At 47.8% G+C, this 18,946-nt stretch overlaps 1 protein-coding gene across 2 annotated transcripts; it reads right to left on the minus strand.

Moving 5' to 3' along the window:
* Window positions 1–742: 742 nt before the first annotated feature.
* On the minus strand, window positions 743–11,088 carry SERPING1 (serpin family G member 1). Of its 2 annotated transcripts, none has more exons than XM_036996723.2 (8): window positions 10,943–11,088; window positions 10,414–10,494; window positions 8,686–9,118; window positions 7,390–7,524; window positions 5,775–5,978; window positions 5,457–5,596; window positions 2,138–2,357; window positions 743–1,259 (listed from the first exon to the last, which is right to left on the minus strand). In XM_036996723.2, the coding sequence occupies exons 2-8, from the start codon at window positions 10,468–10,470 to the stop codon at window positions 1,006–1,008; spliced, it is 1,443 nt and encodes a 480-aa protein (XP_036852618.2). In that variant the 5' UTR covers window positions 10,471–10,494; window positions 10,943–11,088; the 3' UTR covers window positions 743–1,005. The 2 variants fall into 2 exon arrangements, with proteins under 2 accessions (XP_036852618.2, XP_036852617.2); XM_036996722.2 differs by having other exon boundaries at window positions 10,910–10,997.
* Between the last annotated feature and the right edge of the window lie 7,858 nt (window positions 11,089–18,946).

The raw sequence follows: 18,946 nt of genomic DNA on the forward strand, positions 1-18,946 counted from the left end.
GTGCCAGTCCTGCCGATGCTTACTGGAAGTTTTGGTCACTTCTTATCCTGCATTCAACCCTGAGCTTGGTACCCCTAGATCCAGGGCCATAGAAAAAGGGAGCAGCTCAAAGGGCTGAGAGCTGTGAGCCTGGCTGCCATACCCAGCTAGCTGTGAGCCTGGCTGCCATACCCAGCTGGGTCAGTTACATTGCCCCCATGCCTCAGTTTCTCATCACCAGGGTATTCAGTGAGGCAGATGGGGAAGCCAGATTCTGCAGGTGGCATAAGTCCCTGGAACAGGGGGCAGCAGTGATGTGAGTAGAGATATATTCTGGTGGCTTTGATGGCCTTACAGAAGTCACGACCTTGCAAAAAATCTCCAGGACCAGCTCAACCTAAGCTGAGACATGGTTAGAAAATCAAATCTTCATGTGGGGCAGATGCTTAGTAAATGTCACTGCAGGTACCTGCTGGAAGGATGCAGGAGACATGCAGGGAAGAGCCAAGTGTCCCAGCTGAGGACATCCCCCAACCATCCCATCAGCTATTACAGATGCATGAGCAGGCCTAGGGAAGATCAGCCTGGCTGAGCCCAGACCAGCAAGACCACTCAGCCAACTCCAAGATCCATGTGAAATAATAAATGGTTGCTATTTTAAGCCACTGAATTTGGACTGATTTGTTACATAGCAATAGTTAGCTGGTACAGGAGCCATGGTAGCCCTTGTCCTGTAACACTGATAGGCAAATGAGAGAGGAAATCATCGTCTGCCAGGTTTTATTTGTAGAGTCTGGTGAACATGAACCAGAGAAAGCTGCAAAAAGTGGTTTGGAGAGCCACAGGCAAGGGATGACAAAAGCAGGTCTCTTCACCAGACCCTGAGGGAGCCCTTCAGGTGGAGGGCAGAGGTCACCTGAGGCAGGGGGCAACCTGGAGCCAAGTCCAGGCAGGTGGCCGCAGGGCTGTGCTGGGGAGAGCTGAGGCTGAGCAGTGGGGCTCACCTGGGCTGGCCTCCTGCAGATCTCAGGCCCTCGGGTCATATACCCGCCCCATGAACACAGGGAACCTGTGCTGCTGGTCCCAGAGCAGGAAGAGGAAGGGCTGCTGTACTTCAAAGAGCAGCAAATTGCGGGCCACGGAGACAGCTGAGGCTGCGGCTGCCTCCACACCAGACTCTGTCAGCTCCAGCACGGTCTGGTGCTGCATCGCAGACACCTGCAGGTCTGGGTCCTCCGTCAGCCTGCACAGGTTGAGGTCGTAAGTGAAGTCAAAGAAGTCTAGGGCATAACCAGAGAGAAACATTGAGTCAAATCGCTGCATGAAAGCCTCAGCTGCTGCAGCCTTCTGTCCTGGATTTCCTGCCCTGTCCCAAGTGTCAGTACTTTCTTCCTCTTTTTCCCTGGCATGTCAAATTGGTGCAGTTCGCGGGAGCCTCCAACAGTGGGCCCATCTTTACGCCAACCACCAATATCTCTGAGGAGGTGAGAGGCTGAGGCCCGACCCCCCAGAAACCCTGAAAAATGATGTCATTGCTTCCTTGTCAACAAGGACCTTGGAAGTGAGGTAATATATCAGAAAGAGGTGATGTTATCAAATGAGGTCATATACAAGGGTATGATGTCATTTAGTAGGAAGTAAGACCATCTATTAGGATGTCAACTTCTGTAACAGAAAATGAAGCAATGTATCCGGATGTGAGGTCAAAGGTCAGGAAGTGAGCCCAGAGGTTAGGAAATAGTGCCTCTATTGCCTCTCCTAAACTCAAAAGCCTCCCAGACCCTCTTACCCAGATAGCTTTTTGCACATTTCACTGGTTGGCTGAGTGTTATGCAATGTCTCTGTTACCTTCCCAGAGTTTCTGTCACAGTGAACCATAGTGGAAACAGTCAAGGGAGACCTGGGTTTGTGTTCTGGCTCACGTCTATCTAACTAGCTCACAGGATGTTAGATAAGTCATGTAAACCATCTGAGTCTCAATTTCCTCAACGATCCAATGGGATAACAGCACCTGCTCCTCTGCCTCACAGGATTGAGAGACAACCTCAGACCATGGATGCAAAAAACATGCTAGGGTGCAAAGTGGATTTTAGGGACACCCCCCTCCTTAGCTTTTTGCTTGGATGGCCTAGGAGCAACCCCAAGCTTCTGGGCTTACCTAGTTTCTCCATGATTGCCAGCAAGTCCTGGTTGCTCTTCACCTTGATGCGGGGCATCGTCAGGAGAGTGGGCTGGAACTTGGCCAACTCCAGCTTCTTCATGATGGCCTTGAAGACGGTGGGGTCAAGAGCCTGCTCCATGTCTTCCAGGCTCTGTTTTACGGTCTGGGGCATCAGGATCACCAAGCTCAGGTTGTGGGAAAGCTGCAGCTGTCCCACCTGGAGAACAGGAGATGCACCTTCTCAGCCTTCCTACGTTCGCCCTCTCCTGACTCCCACCCTCCGTGTCCTAGGGCTTATCTTCAGTCCACTGCATTAGCCTGTACTATTTCAATAAGCAGTAGCCAGGCATAGGCTCCCAGGCTTTGCCATCCACTGGGGATGCCAATGGGGTGAATAGTGCTTGCCCAAGCCTGTGCTGGTGAGATCTGGAGGAATGAGCACGAGTTTCTGATCACATGGGTCAAGGACCACACCCCAACTACGACTGACTGGTATGTGAAAAGGGGTAGGAGACTTGATCTTGGAGCCCTGTTCCCTTTCTCTCAAGTGTGTTATGAATAAAGTATATGCATACTTTACATGCATAACGTACCACCAGTTATCAGGTCAGTCCTTGTAAAGACTTTTGGTGGCTCTTTGCCATCTATGAGATTAAGTATAAATCTTAGTGTGGTATTCAAGATTGTACACAAGCTGATCCTAGCCTACCCTTCCAGTTTGTCATTAGAAGGAACTCTACATGGCGGCCAGACAAAAGTATGAGACAACTGCAGGACTCACGGGTCTAGTATAGGGGTGCATTTGATCCCAGTAGGCATTTGGCAGTGACTAGAGACATTTTGATTGTCACAAGCTGGAAGGGTGGGGGGCCCACAGTTCGACTGGCATCTAGCAGTTTAGAAGGCAGGGATGACAGCAGCCCTACACAATGCCCAGAACAGTGCTCCATAACAAAAACTTATCTGACCCAAATGTCAACAGTGGCAAGGCTGAAATAGGATATAAAAGACTACCATTAAAATGGCACTACGGTTGAGACTGAAAGAGGGACAAGAATTTGGAATACAGAATTCAGCTGCGATAAAAAAATTAACTGAAATGGATCAGTTGTTAGAATGTGAAAACATGGCCTCAGAAGAAGCAGGCTATCAAACATAGAGTGCGGACATAGGATCCCTGCTGACGTAGGCCCCTAAAAGGCTCTCCTTGTCTCTGACCAAAAGATTATCATGTGGTAGTTCTTGAATTTTCAAGCCAGAACCTCAGCATACCTGAGTTGGTAAATCTAACCCCCAAAGTCGGGTAAATACTTTTAATTCCCAGGAATATTTAGACTTTAGAATGGGAATGACAAAGTAAACCAAACCCACAGTGTTAACACCAGGTGATACATTCAAGAGAATCTGTGTGTTTGTTATTTAAAATAGCATTTATAATCTTTAAGAGCATTAGACATACTTTTAAGCAAAAAGATACAGGACAATTTCACTAAGTTTGAGAATGATGTTGAGATGTTGACTGAAAATTGATTTTACTCTCCAAATTTAATTTTCAATTCACAGTAGGCTTTAGGTACTTGGAAGACATGGCCAAGCAGGGTTGTAACTCTACCCTTGATATGCTTAAAAAGAAAATCAAGTGTATAATATTTATAAAGTATATTTATAAAGCCAAGTATACCCATAAGCTTGAAATGCTTATGGAAATATTAATAAACCATGTCTGTAAATGGAATGAACAAGTGGTTTAAAGGAGTTTGAACTGTTCAACATGGCTTCAAGAACAAATGAAAATTAGTGTTTTTATATAAATATATAATATATAATAAAATTATATGTAAAAATTATATAAATAAAAATATATTACATTATTTAAGTAATGTAGCACATTCAGCTTATATGAAAAGGTTTAAGACTTTGATTTTGATTTTGTGACATTAATACATTAAATCAAATATTTGTTTAAAACCCAAGGAACTGTAAATAGTATTCTTTATGCACAAAACTACTACTCTTTTGGTATTAAAAAAAAACCTCACATACTCTGAGTTAGTATGGACATGCCATAATATTCATGCTTCTCTGCCTTTACATGCAATTCTTATTTGGTTTAATAGTTATGCATTAGATAGGGATGGATGAAAGGGTAGAAAAGTGCATGAATGGTTAACAGTGGCCGAAAGTCACCTCTTCCATGAAGCCTTCCTAGCCACTCATACCAAGTGAGTTGCTCCCTTTAGCACCTTCCATTGAACACATTCATTTATCCAACAAACATAATGAGTACTTATTATATTTTACTGCATTATATTGCACTAGTCAAGGCCCCGGGTATGTTGCAGGCAACATGACAGATACAGTCTCTGTTCTCAAAGAGAGAGACTGTATCTCAGGATGATAGATAATGTGTAATAAAATAAGCACATAAACAACATAATTTCTGATAGTGATAGTACCATGAATATAATAAAACAGGGCCATGTTCCAGGTGGAGGAAGGGGCTACTCTAGGGAGGGGGAAGTCTCCACCAAGGTGACCTCTGAGTTGACACCTGGATGAGCAGAAGGAACAAGTTATGTGCAAATGTGAGTGAAGAAGGTTCCAGGCAGATGAAAAAGCTAAGGAAAGCCCTCAAGGTGGAGACAAGCCTAGCATGTTCCAGAACAGATCCTGAACTTCTTCATCTGGCATTAAGTCATTGGGTGTCTCCTATTGTTTTCTATCTCATAGGTCTGTGTCTTGCTGTCCTAAGGCAGATATAGCCGGTCATTGGGCATGAGATGGCTTTACTCGCTAGAATCCCCTGGGCTCCATATTCTTTCTTCCCTCCTGCCCTATCCATTGAAATTATACTGTTCACTTTCTGCTAAGGAACTTAAGCCATTTAACACATGCACTTACCACCATATTTATGCACACATGGCTAGCCCTACACTTGTGAACATACACATATACATGCTTTCCACAGGTACACACACATACACAGACCTTACTAAGCCACCAGGGTCTCCTGGTGGGCTGACTGGAAGGAGAAACAGATGCACAAAATAGGAACATGACTTACTTTTTGTCATTCGATGCAGGAGAGATGAATGAAGAACCTTTAGAATCCTGCTTCCCAGCCTAAAATATACAGTGCCTGCCCCAGGCCAAGGCTGGAGAGGGGAAAAGGAGAAAAGATAGGGTGGAAATACAGATAGAAGGAGTACAGATGAATTAGTAAGGGGGGAACCCCAAATCGATGGGGCTGTAGCAGAAAAGAAATCAGGACACGCAAGAGACTCTGAGACAGGAGTGGGAAGGGCCAAGAGCTCACCTTGGCCTTCAAAGTCGAGTCAGTAAAATGGGCCACAGGGTACTTCTTGCTATTCATCATGTGCACTTTTATCACAGAGGACTTTAAGTGAAAGAGCTCCAACCGGGTTTTTTGGTGTTTAAAGGCTGTCTTCCACTTGGCTAGAGGGAGGAGAGTGGGAGGTTACTCTAAGGCAGGTGGAAAGAGGGTGAAGAAGACCTAAAAGCCCTGTGAGTAAGGGAAGGGACGGGCACAATGGGGTCCAGCTGTGGAAGTTGGGGATGGCTGGGCTTTGAAGCCAGGAGGGGAGGAAAGACTCAGGAAGGGAAGACCCCTTACCACTCAGGTAGATAGCATTGAGGAGGACGAGGCGAGTGTCGGATGGCAGGCTGTCTAGCAGCTGGGTGATCTTGTGGTGGGTCTTCTCTGCCACCCAGGTGTTGATGAGCTCCAGGTTGACATTACTATCATTTCCCAGGACTCTGGGGATGCCGCCGTACAGGCTCTGAGAGGCATTCACAAAGGCGTCCCTTATGGCCAAGTCTGCAGGCAGGGGCCAGGTCAAGAGAGGGTGGTTTGAGCCCCAGAACTCCCTCTCCCCTGCCAAGGGAAGGCTTTGAGAGGGGGTGTTTCCCATCACTTTTTGCTCACTGCAACAAACACAGCAGATTGGAACTGGGGTCTAGCCCGCTCCTCTTACAGATGTGGCAAATGAGGCCCAAAGAAGGCAAACCCTAAATGACAGCAGAACTCATCCTGGGCCCTTGCTGTAGCTACTTGCCATGTGACCATGGCTTAGCAAGACAAGTCTTTGAGACATCATGAATTTCCAGTGGCCTGTATTTTCCCTCTTTTCTCCCCAGATTCAGTAGGGAACAGACTCTGACTCCCAGCCTCAATGGAAGTTTGGGACAAGATTTCCTGGTCTTTCCTCTCCAAAGCCCAAGTCCACTAAAGAAAATAGTGTTAGAAAGAGAAAAATTTTCCTGGACAAATCAGATAATATTAAAGACAGGTATGTTTTCCACCTAGCAAAACAGAGGATAAAGTTGATTTATAGCAAGTAAGTAAACGCAGTATTTCTTGAACACCTCTGAACCATATTTTTCCATCTCTAAAAAGGTTTTTTGAAAAAATAATGGGGTGATAGGGGAGTTTTCTTTCTTTTGCTTCTCTGTATTTCCTCAGTTTTCTACAGTGAATATTGCTTTTAAGTATAAAAAAAAAAAGACAAGAAAAAAAAATATTCCCTTTACTAAAAGGAGTGGGGGTGAGATCAGATGAGATCTGTAGTTTTCAAAGCTTTTTCAGCAGCAGAACTGTTTTCAAATAAAGTCATGTCTGAAGCCCACAACATGAAAGGTCTCCAGCTGAGGCCAGGTGGAGCTCAGAGCCCAGCTGACTCCTGCTGCTGTCCCAGGAGTGGTACCCACTCCTCACCCTGCCTCCGTGGTGGCCCACTGCCCCCCTGAATCCTGAGTGGCTCTGCAGAACCTTAGAGCTCCGGGCAACAAAATCTGAAAATTGGGATCATTCTGGACACTTATTGCTTATTACCTACTTAAAAATGTAACACGTGTAAATGACCACAAATTCGTGTAACACAAAAGTACAAAGAATCAGAGTCCCAAGCCTCCCCAACCCAGATTAACAACTATTTTTTGTTTATTTCATTATGTCTAGAGCTCTCTAACCCTGTCTATTAATGAATGTAGAGGACATTCTTGGTCTACCCCGAGCTGATGAATACAAAGGACTTGCCCAAGGTCTCACCAGGGGAACCATTCAGGCCCTGGAGCCACCTGACCATGCTGGTGAGACCTCACAGCTGTGCACTCCGTCCCCGATGTTCTGGCTCTAACATTCCTTCTGACCACTTTCTCCCCAGGGCAAGGTCCCCCTCACAGTCCTCAGAACCCTACTCAGCAGCTGCTGCCGCTCCGCAGGCACTCACCGGGGCTGTGGAAGATCTGAGAGACCGAGGTGAAGCCTTTGGACGAGAAGGCCTTCAGGGCCTGGTGGACACAGGCAAAGTCCTCGGGGTAGGACAGGACGCTCTCCAGGTTCTTCCTGGTGTTGTCTCCAGCCCCTACAGCAAAGGGCAGGTATCATCAGAGCCAGAATTGATGTTTTGGAAGACAATACATGTCAGAAAGAAAGGGGTGGGGGAATTATGAATAATCCCAGCTAGGCTTTTCCAGAGCTTTGAACACCTTCCTTCCCCACTTTTCTAATTTATGTTAATCTCACTTGTCCTATAAAGCCTGGTCCAATCACGGCCTGTCCCACATTAACTGTTCTTTTGTTGGTTTGGGTTTACAGAAGTTCACCCTATTGTCAGAGACACTAGGTCACTGTTAAGAGGAGACATCAGAAAATAATAGAATAGGAAAGATATTCAATACTCTTTCCATTATCCAGGATTTACACTTTTATTGTACCTATCTTCTATGCAGCACTAGAGCATTTATTTGGTTCCAGGCATCAAAAGTCTTCCTCCCATATTACCTCATTGAATCTTCACACCAACATTTTCACATAAGGAAATTTACTATTCCCAATATACAGATAAGGAAGTTTAAGAGATTAGGTAATCTACTCAATTTAAAATCACAGAGTTAGTAAATAGAGGACAGAGACAGGATTCAAGCCATATCTTTTGGGCAGTAAAGAAATTAACCAAAACCAATCAATAGAAATGTGCCTCCAAAAGGGACATGGGGCAATGTCTGGAGACATTTAGATGATCATAACTGGGATGGGTGCTGTTAGCATCTAGTGGGTGGAGGCCAGGGGTGTTAGGATTCTGGGACCCCAGATGAAAGTTCTCATATGCTGACTCTATTATCTCTAGTAACCTTCCTGCAATTTCCCCTTGGAGTGAAAAATTGTTTCTAACAACTTGTCTGTGTCATTCTTATGCTAATTACCCCAGGGGACTTGACAATAATCCCTCAGGAAGACAGAGGGGTTAACATTTTTTGACCTCCCACCAAGTCAGGCACTGGGCTGTCTGCTTAATTTTTTGGGTAAATATATCTTAACCATCACTGGGTTTTAAAAGCAATAATGCCTATTAAGTCACTGTTAAATGAAGGACTAAATGAAAGTACACACATGAAAAGATTCACCCCCTGCCCTGCAAATGTAGTCCCTTTTTCCAGCTTCCTTCTGAGGCAAGGCTTGGTATGGGTTGGGGACCTTCATGGGAGTGCCCAACATACAACCTGGGAAGAACTCAGGCTCTTACCAAGCAGGACCTGCGTGAGGAGGCTGGCGATGCTGAATGGGGAAAACGCCATGTTGGTCTCAGCCTTCTTCATCTGGGAGAAGGCGTGGTAGAGCTTCACAGAGAAATCCATCAGAGCCTCCCCCAGCTGGGCCTCTGCCACCTGACTCTCCAAGTCAGAGCAGGAGGTGACGGGTCCTGGGCATAAGGGCTCAGTAGTGGGCTGGGTGGTTGGCTGGCTGGACTGAGTCGTGGGCTGCGTGGATTCAAGAGTGGAATTGGCTATTATGGTTGAGTTAATTTCCAGCAAGGTGGGAGAGTCCACGGTGCTTTGAACAGATAGATTCTTGGGTTTATCTCCCTCTGAGACGCTCTCTTTGCCTTCCTCTTGGAAGCGCTCTGGATGTGTGGAGCTGTGGTTGGTACCATGCAGCTCTGAGGAGGAGGCTCCATCCTGTGGGTCAAGAAACCGAGTTTCATTTTTCTAACTGTGACCACAGTCCCCTCAAACACTCAAAGCAGGAAGAGAATGTGGGGATGTGGAAAATAATTCCTGGGGAAGGCTGGTGGGTGAGGGGTCTGCCCTGGAGCGAAGACCACTAACTCCCTCAGAGAGCGGTGCAGGCGTGGGATGGGGGCAGGTTATTCCCTTCAGATGGGGAGGAGGCAGGAACTCTAACCTCTGAGCAATTACTGCTCTATAGGAAGCTGTTCCCTAGACTTGGGAGCTGAGTATCAACTGCCATTAATCTATGTTACCTGTGGTTTTTCAAATTATGGGTTGCAACCCATCAGTGGGTATTGAAATCAACCAGCATTCCAGAAGAAAGGAAGAAAAGAAGGAAGGAAGGGAAAAAGAAAGGGGGAGGGTGGGAGGAGGGGAAGGGAGGGGAGAATGGAAGGAGGAAGAAAGGAGAAAGGAAAGAGGGGAGGAAGAAATAACACAGGGCAGGGGCTCTCAGTCAGCCGACTTTGAGGCCCAGCGGACATTTGGGAATGTCGGAGGCATTTTTGGTTATCATAAGAAAGGGAAAGGAATGGGGGTGGGGGCAGAGGTGCTACTGGGCATCTACTGGGTGGAGGCCATGGATACATCCCAGGATGCACAGGCCAGCCCCTCATAGCAGTGGATAATCCAGCCCCCTGTCCATGGCTCCTGGGGTGAGAAAGCTTGTATTATCCTATTGCACTGATACAAAGAAACGAATGCTGAGACATGTGAAGTGACTAACCCAGGGTCTCACAGAAGCCGGAGAAAAAACGAAGCCAAACCTGGGTCTCTGCTTCCAGACCCCTTGCTCTTACCCCATCACCAGCTGCATCTCAGAGGGCACCGCCAATGCCACCTTCCACACACACAGGTGCCAGGGTAAGCATCCACCTTCTCCTGGGCTGTCAGTCAGCCCCGACCTCCCAGACCTCTGGGGCCTCTCCTGCTGAGGTGCCACCCAGACCCAGGTGTGTCTGCCGCCACCCCTCCCGCCTCCGCCGGCCCCACGCGGGGGTGCCGCGTCTCGGCAGCCAAGCCCCCAGGGCACAGCTCAGGTTTCCACACAGCCCCCGGCTTTGGTACCACAAAGCGCTGTCTCTGTGCTGCCTGCTCTGACCCTTCTGCTTTATTCTCCACTTTGTCGGGGCAGGCGGCTCGCAGCAGAGGTCGCGATGGCTGGTGCCAGGAGGCGCTCGCCTGGTTCTCTGGGCCTCGAAGGGTTAACCCTCAGCCTCCCCTTCCCGCGAAGGGGCACTCACCCCAGCCAGCAGCAGCAGCAGCAGGAGGAGGGCCAGCGGGGTGAGCCTGGAGGCCATCGGGGCGGCGTCGTCAGCCAGGACCTGCGGAGCAGCCAGCGTCGGGGCCAGGCCGGCCCGGTGCCCCGCCCCCATTCCGTTCCCGGCCGAGCCCCTCGCAGGCAGTTCCCTCCTCCTCCCTCGCGGGCCACCTTCTCCCGGGCTCCTCCCTCTGTTTGTTTTCCCCGAACCGCTGCTCCTTCCCGGCACCGGCTGGCCCTTCTTCTCCCCCCAGGCCCGGGTCTCTGTCCATCTGTTCCATCCCGGGGTCCTGCTTCAGCCAGACAATGAGGCCAGAGGCAGGGGGAGGCGGGGAGGTCAGGGTGGGCTGGGGACAGCAGTCCTGGGGGCGGGTGCCGGGGAGGGGAGCCAGAGGTCCTCTGGGGGCGCAAGCCTACAGAGACTGCGGAGAGGAAAGGGGGCCGGGAACTGGGGAGGGAAAGGAGAGAAGCCCCCACACCTCGGGCCTCGTTCCCCCAACTCAGCACCAAACCTGCTCCAAACTCCTGGTCGCTGGGCAGCTTCAGTGCAGACTGAGGGGAGAGTCCCACAGGGTCAGGGAGGGTGGGGTGTGCGTGGGGCGGGTGGCGGGGGTGGGGGGGGTCGGTCTTAGCTATTGGCTGGCCCAGGACACTGCCCTGTTACAAATTAAGGATGATTGATCGCTGGTGTGAGTTCCCGTAAACCCGGATGGGACGGACCACTTGGTCCGGCTTTGTGGGCCGGGCCAGGGATTCAGCCCAGTGCCGCTTGGGATTCGGAGGTGGGGAAGCTGGGGTGCAGCGTTCGGCTTTGCTCAACCAAGCCCCTTAGTCCACCTTCAAGGGTCATGACAAAAACAGTTTACAGGCAACCAACTTTTCGGGAACTGCTCATCTCAGTGGATCCTTAATGGAACCCTCTGAAAATAGGCTTCATCGTGCCCATTTGCTAGTTAAGAAACTGAGCCCCAGAGCAGTTGGAATGTCCGGCCTATGCGCACCCTCGCTGGGAGAATGCCTGGACTCGACCTAACTCCCTCTGGGCCCTGACCTAGCTCCTGCACCCTCTCTGCTCTGTGTGTTGTTTCTCCTCTTGAAAGAGTGGAATCACTGGTTTCTCCTGTAAAACACACAAGGAATCCGAGGCATCCAGCCAGGCAAGCATTCGCCTTATGTAAAAATCTGAAAGTTGGGGTGTATCTTGGGCTGGTGGGGGCAGTAGCCTGGGGATGAACAGGAGGAAAGCTGGGGTGTATCTTGGGCTGGTGGGGGCAGTAGCCTGGGGATGAACAGGAGCACTTGCGGTGTGACAACTTGCTCTCCCTTACCCCACCGAGCTCCCCTCTCAGAGTTGCCTGATAAAATACAGGAAACCCAGTTAAATTTGAACTTCTGATAAACAAACAAAAAAATGCAATACTGGGACATGCTTATACTAAAAAAAAAATTTTTTTGTTTTGGTCATTTATCCCAAATTTAAATTTAAGTGGGCATTCTGTATCTTCTTTGCTAAACCTGGCAAGCCTACCTCCTTTGCAAAATGAGGAAGTGCCTGATCAGCTAATGTTCTGTGGGTATAGGGAAAGGTCATGTTCTGTGATCCTCTCACTGCTGGGCCTGGCCTGTTTGGAACATTCAGGGAAGTTAATTGCTGGTCTGGGTTGTTCTCTCCTTGAGGGTCCCTGGAAAAGACCCCTAATGATGCTGCACCAGCTTTGTGGATGCTTCATTCCCTGGGGCCCCTCGGAGCCTCCAAAACTGTGGGGAAGTTCCTTCAATCAGTGCCATGGCTGGAACACAACGCCACTTCTTTATCCCCAGGACCCAAGGGCGGGGGCCTCAGAGGCACACTGAGCTGGTGGATTTGCGGGAATGGGTTCCCAAACAAAAAGGTGGCAAAAAGCAACCTCATTGATCCTCTCATTAATTCTTATGACTCCTGTGATGTGGATGCTGATGTTAATCTCATCTTAAATGACTGTAAAAATAAACAAGATTCACAGAAATTAATTGATTCATCCACCATCACATAGCTAGTCAGTGATACAGCCAGGATGTGGAACGAGTCTGTCTGAACCTGAAATCCTGTATTAAGCCCTATAAATGCCTGGCATACAGCAGGAGCTGACCCTGAAGCAGGCAGCAGAATGAACATCGTGTGCCCAGCTGCGGGAGTCTCGTGTGTCTGTGGACCAAAGCCCCAAGGTGGACAAGTTTTCCCAGCCTGAGGCTCCACCTCCCACTATCTTGGCTCTCTAGCCAAAGCCATCTCTTTACTTTGGACATTTAGACATTCAGTCTCTGTTTTGTGGAGATTCTCCTGTCCGATGATGCTGGCTGCAGCTGGGGCTGTAGCACTTTCCTGGCCGAGGAGGATGCTAGCATTTTTTCCCCCATGTGAATGGGCTGAAGTTGACTTAATCAGGATGTTTGCAGAATGTCTCACCAGCTCAGGTGTCCGCCAGTTCAGTAGGGCTGTAAATACAGACCTTCCCTCAAGCCTGGGGGTTGGGGTTTTTCTGCCTTGAGAACCTTCCCATCAGGTGGGTGAGGAGGGATGAATGGTCCCACCTGTGGGACCTCTTCCCCAGTGTTGGATGTGTACACGGCTTCTCCCCACTGCAGGTTTCCTCAATGAGGTCCGAGACAGAAAAGTGACAGAGAAACTAGGTAAGTTTACAAGTATAAAAATGGACAGGCAAGAAGGAAGCTTCTGGAGCCAGCATTCATCTATTGATGGGCACTTGGATTTCTCCCATATCTTGGCAATTGTAAATAATGCGGCAATAAACATGGGGTGCGTGTATCTTTTCAAATTAGGGATTTCATTTTCTTCGGGTAAATTCCTTGAAGTGAAATTACTGTGTCATATGGTATCTCTATTTTTAATTTTTTGAGGAACCTCCCCACTGCTTTCCACAGAGGCGAGCATTTTTCTTCACTTAGCGCGCACACACACGCGCGCACACACACACACACACACACAGTTCTTGCATCATTCTTTGAACCAGCTTGGTCATGCTGATGTTTGTCTCGTTAACATCCTCACCGTGTAGTGGTGCGGGAGTGATGAGTCCACCAATTTGGAAACTGCGTTGTAGCCTTCCCTTTGGTGGGGTCATGGATGCTTAGTAAGTAACGACTGACCACTACTGAACTCTGTGTCCTGTTTCCTACAAACACTGTCCTCTGGGGGAGGGCACGGGTTTGGTAGCGATGAGTGAGGGGGCAGTGGGAGTTTTCTTTAGAAAGAAAACTACTCGATCTATTTTATGCTACTAAAAACGGTTTACATATTCATTTGATCTGTATCATTAAAAGCCACTTTTTAAAAATTCCTACGTTTCTTCTTTTCTGTTTACATAGTAAGACCACTTTAATCACTGGCCTAGCAGACTTAGATTTTGCATCCTGAATGTGGTTGGGTTTGGGTCTTCAATCTTGGGTCCTGTTTTGAACCTTCCACGCCCACCTCAGGTTCAGTGTGTGGGAACAGAAGGTGGTAGAAGAGCAATTAACCTCTTACCCAGAGGGTCTAGGACAGGTTGACCTTTCCCCATACCCAACCCATTGGCAGGCCTTTCCATAACATTTCCAGAATATATCTTGAATCCATCAGTTCTCCCCTCGGGAGCAGGACCCCAGCACAGCCACAGTCGCCTCCCACCAGGACTACCAAATAGCTTCCTACCTGGTTTCCGTGCTTCTATTCTGCCGCTTCCACGCAGTCCCTATTCCACGGTCAGAACTGTAACAGGATAAAGTGTTTTTCAGTGGGAGACCATTCTGATGGGAAGCCACTTAAAAGGCTTTCTTTCCACATTTATAGTAAATATCGAAGCTCTGGCCTGCCTGGCCTCTGCCTCCCGGTTCAGTCTCCTCTGGTATTTCAATCCCCCCTTTCTCCATCCAGGCCTTTACAGCTTCTAGGAGATCCACTGTCCTTCCTCCTCTGCCCCTGCTGTTCTGAGTGCCAGGACGACTCTGAGCCGCTTCCTGCCCGGCTGGCTCATCCTTCAGGTGTAGCCTTTACCTGCTCCTCCTCAGAGAGCGTCTCCCACCAAAGGGAAGGCTACAACCCAGTTTCCAAAATGGTGGACTCATCACTCCCGCACCACTACACGGTGAGGATGTTAACGAGACAAACAGCATGACCAAGCTGGTTCAAAGAATGATGCAAGAACTGTGTGTGCGTGCGTGTGTGTGTGCGCGTGCTCAGTGAAGAAGAAAATGCTCGCCTCTGTGGAAAGCAGTGGGGAGGTTCCTCAAAAAACTAAAAATAGAAATACCGTATGACACAGTCTGTCACTCTCCATCATAGTGTCCTTCTGGTTTTCCTCATCACATGTACCACAAGAGGGACAGTCATTTGGTTTGCTCGTGGCCCACGTGATTGTTCTTTGTCCTCCCCACTACGCTGGGAAGCACGTGGGTCAGGGATCCTGTTTGTCCTCTTGTCCAGGTGTCCTCAGCACAGGGTTCTGGGCTCACTGTCTGGAACACATTCAGTGTTTGTTAAATAAATGGATACATCTTGCCTAAGCAAAAAGACAGAAGTTCTGAGGCAGGGTATCCACCCAGAGCCAGATGAACCGCTGAGAACCTAATGACTGTGTTCAGTGACTGGGGCACGTCTTGGGGAGGAGATGGGTGAACTACTCGGGAATGAATCCTGTACAAAGTTCTTCCCCAGTTAGAGACAACCTGGGATTCCACCTGTCGGCACCTAGCAATGCCATCTTTCTGATCCCTCTCCATCTTTCATCTAAGCCAAGGGAAGAAGACAAGCCACAGTAGGAAGTGGATGTTACAGCAGCGCACCAATTGTCACAGGGGTCAACCGCTAACTTCTGCTGCAGCAGGGAGCCAGCGGGGGTACTCATGTGAGAGACTCTGATTCCATTTCTGGCCTGTGCAACTTCCTTTCAGCCCACCACCTGGCACACAGCAGAAACTCAATTGATAATTGTTGAATGACTGAATGACCAAGGTCTTTTGATACTGGCCATCAAGGACACAGATTACATTGTCCCAACTGCCTTCTAGCTGTTATTTTCTCCTACACCCATCCCTACAGTCACTTGTGGCAGCTGCTCCCAGGAGCCTGGTGGTGCTGGCTGCCTCCTGGAAAGAAATGATAAGGCTAAGAGAGGGCAGACACAAAGATATTTCATGGAGGTGGGGATGGCATGGGGGAGATCAAGCTTCCCCCAAATTCCAGAGAAACAGCTGGGCCAGGAGTCCATTATGGATTCAAGACAAAGACATGTTCTTTATCCCATCCCCATGTCAACTGCCTCCCCAGTGTACTTCAGTCAGGCTTAACTTGTAACTCCTGGCCTTGGGTGACTCTCACTTTCCTACTAAAAGCACCACTCTATTCAATTTAAATGCTAACATTAATTGCCTACATTCACACATAGGCTGCAGGAAAATGATCTTTTGGCAAAAATTTAAAGATATTACACACAGGGCTGGATTGAGGCTTTCTCTGCAACCTAACCCTATTCTCTCATTGCTTAACTTCTTCCCTGGGTTTCCTTGCTCGGATTATTCGTTTGGGATGCAAACCTAGCTGAGTCTTTTCATTTACCAAGAAGCTCCCTGGGGCCTTTCTGGACCGTGCTTCAGGCCACAGCACATCTCGGCCATGTGGCAGAAGCCCCTGGCTCACACAACCCTTCCCTGTCTGCACCTTCAAAGGCTATGCTTTCATCTCCCACCGCCATCCTAATTTGCCATCCAGATAGCTGACCCGGAAGGCTAACCCATCGCTGGATCCCAGCTCCCCTGCTAGGCCTCTGGACTTTCTCCTCTGCCTCTTCTCCATGAGGCTAAAATGGAAAAGAACAAAACCCAGGGGGCAGCCAGGGGCCCCTCCCTTCTATCTCAGGGAGTGTCCTCTGATCAGGATGTGGTTACCTGGGTGACAGGTCTTTGAAGAGATCCTCCTAGTCAGAATGCTATTTTCTCTGCTTCAAAGCTTCCTCATTTCTTTATTATTATTATTTTTTTAAACAATTTTTTTAAACAATGCTGCGTGGATTTAAAGGGACTCTGTCCTCTGTTGGCCTTTTCGAATGGTTTTTAAAGCATTGTCCTGGTGGAAGCAAAACCGGTTCTGAAGTGCTTTCCTCAGAGGGTCCTCTGGGGGAGCCAACACCCCAGTCCCCGGGGCCTGGCAGGAGCAGCCCAGCCACGGTGCATCCTGTGGAGAAGATCTGAGGCCAGGGAGCAAGGGACCATCCCACAGTGCAGGTGTGTGCGGGAATATGCAGGAGGAGACCAGCTCATCACAAAATATCCTGAACGGTCCAGAAGGCTTAGGAATTCCAGTTCTGGCTCCACAAGGCTTTATATTTCTAGACCTCATCTCTAAAATGAAAGCTTCATTTTGGCCATATTCACACACATCCCTGTATTCTTATGTGCTTTCACATTTGCTGTAGACTGACTTGCCCCCTCATTCATAGGCTGATACCTTGACACCTTTGGTGACTGCATTCAGGAGGTCTTAAGGATGGGGCGCTAATCCAATAGGACTGTGGCCTTTTAAGCCAAGAAAGAGACACACACTTACAAGAAAGAGACATACACTTAAGAAAGAGTAGATTCTCTCTGCAAGCCAGGGAGATGGCTCTCACCATGCCATGCCAGCCAGCACCTTGATCTCAGGCTTCCAGCGTCTAGAACTGCAAGAAAATTAATTTCTATTTTTAAGCCACCCCATCTATGGTATTTTTGATGGCAGTGACTAATACAATATTATTTAGTAGACTCTTTTTGTTTACTTGAATATAAAAAGCAACCTTGCCTTCTCCAAAGAAGAAATTCAGGTGACCAACAGGCACATGAAAAGATGCTCCACATTGCTAATCATCAGAGAAATGCAAATTAAAACCACAATGAGATATCACCTCACACCAGTTAGGATGGCCAACATCCAAAAGACAAACAACCACAAATGTTGGCGAGGATGTGGAGAAAGGGGAACCCTCCTACAGTGCTGGTGAGAATGTAAATTAGTTCAACCAGTGTGGAAAGCAGTATCGAGGTTTCTCAAATAACTCAAAATAGAAATACCATTTGACCCAGGAATTCCACTCCTAGGAATTTACCCTAAGAATGCAGGATCCCAGTTTGAAAAAGACATATGCACCCCTATGTTTATTGCAGCACTATTTACAATAACCAAGAAATGGAAGCAACCTAAGTGTCCATCAGTAGATGAATGGATAAAGAAGATGTGGTACGTATACACAATGGAATATTATTCAGTCATAAGAAGAAAACAAATCCTACCATTTGCAACAACATGGATGGAGCTAGAGGGTATTATGCTCAGTGAAATAAGCCAGGCGGAGAAAGACAAGTATCAAATGATTTCACTCATCTGTGGAGATAAGAACAAAGAAAAAAATGGAGGAACAAAACAGCAGCAGATTCACAGAACCCAAGAATGGACTAACAGTACCAAAGAGAAAGGGACTGGGGAGGATGGGTGGGAAGGAAGGGATAAGGGGGAAAAAGGGGCATTACAATCAGCACACATAATGTAGCAGAGGGGGGGCACGGGGAAGGCAGTAGAGCACAGAGAGGACAAGTAATGACTCTATAGCATCTTACTATGCTGATGGACAGTGACTGTAATGGGGTATGTGGTGGGGACTTGATAATAGGGGGAGTCTAGTAACCATAATGTTCAAGTAACTGTACATTAACATTACCAAAAAAAAAAAAAAGGAACCTTGCCATCTCCTCTGTAATGAGCAAATCAGTAGCACTCACCATAAACAGAATGATGGATCAGGGACAACCAGGCACACAGCGTGGAGCCCAGGATACGTTTAGGGACCTAGAAAATAGTTTCATTTTAATTTCTTTTAACTTTAGAAGAAAAAGGTGTCACGAATCCAGCCTGGATTATATTCTTATTTATACCAAAGCAGTCATGAAATATGATTTTTCATCTTTTTACTTACTGATTTTCATGGAAGAAGGGGCCTGCCATGGCAAAAGTACCTAGGGCCTGTGAAGTCAGAATGTAGCCTTGGAATGAATGTACCTGTAAAAGAATCACGGTGAAAACAGAATGATGTTACTAACTTCTAGCTGATTCTGCCTGCAGAATGAAATCTCTGTACCTCCCTGCTTCTGGGCCTCCTCATTCCTGGTAAAAAAAAAAAATGAGATTAGCATGTGTTTAGGCATTAAAGACTCACAATGAACTGATACTGGGTACTTGAGAATTCAAGGAGGATTAAAAGACATTGAAAAAAAAAAGCTTTCTCGGTTTGTGACGTGTTGTTATTTAGTATCACCTAAAATTGCTTGACAGCCCTTCAGTGGGTTCATCTTGTATTTATTTGGGAGACACTGGATTTGATGATGATGGTAACAATGATGATAATGTTGGTTATTCTATTTTTGCGGTCCAGGTTGGTTATGAGCGCTTACTAAAAATTTCCATATTCAAATCTCACATAATGTCCACAAGGACACTGGGAGCAAGGTAT

Source organism: Manis javanica, chromosome 11 (assembly GCF_040802235.1).
Source record: "Manis javanica isolate MJ-LG chromosome 11, MJ_LKY, whole genome shotgun sequence".
Lineage (NCBI taxonomy): Eukaryota > Metazoa > Chordata > Mammalia > Pholidota > Manidae > Manis > Manis javanica.

Excerpts from the sequence above, each read along its gene's own strand:
- SERPING1 (XM_036996723.2), bottom strand. The coding sequence starts at position 10,470 with ATGGCCTCCAGGCTCACCCCGCTGGCCCTCCTCCTGCTGCTGCTGCTG. Across the intron at positions 7,525-8,685 it reads CCTCACGCAGGTCCTGCTTG|GGGCTGGAGACAACACCAGG; the intron begins GTAAGAGCCTGA and ends CCTTTGCTGTAG. Across the intron at positions 2,358-5,456 it reads ACTCGACTTTGAAGGCCAAG|GTGGGACAGCTGCAGCTTTC; the intron begins GTGAGCTCTTGG and ends CCTGTTCTCCAG.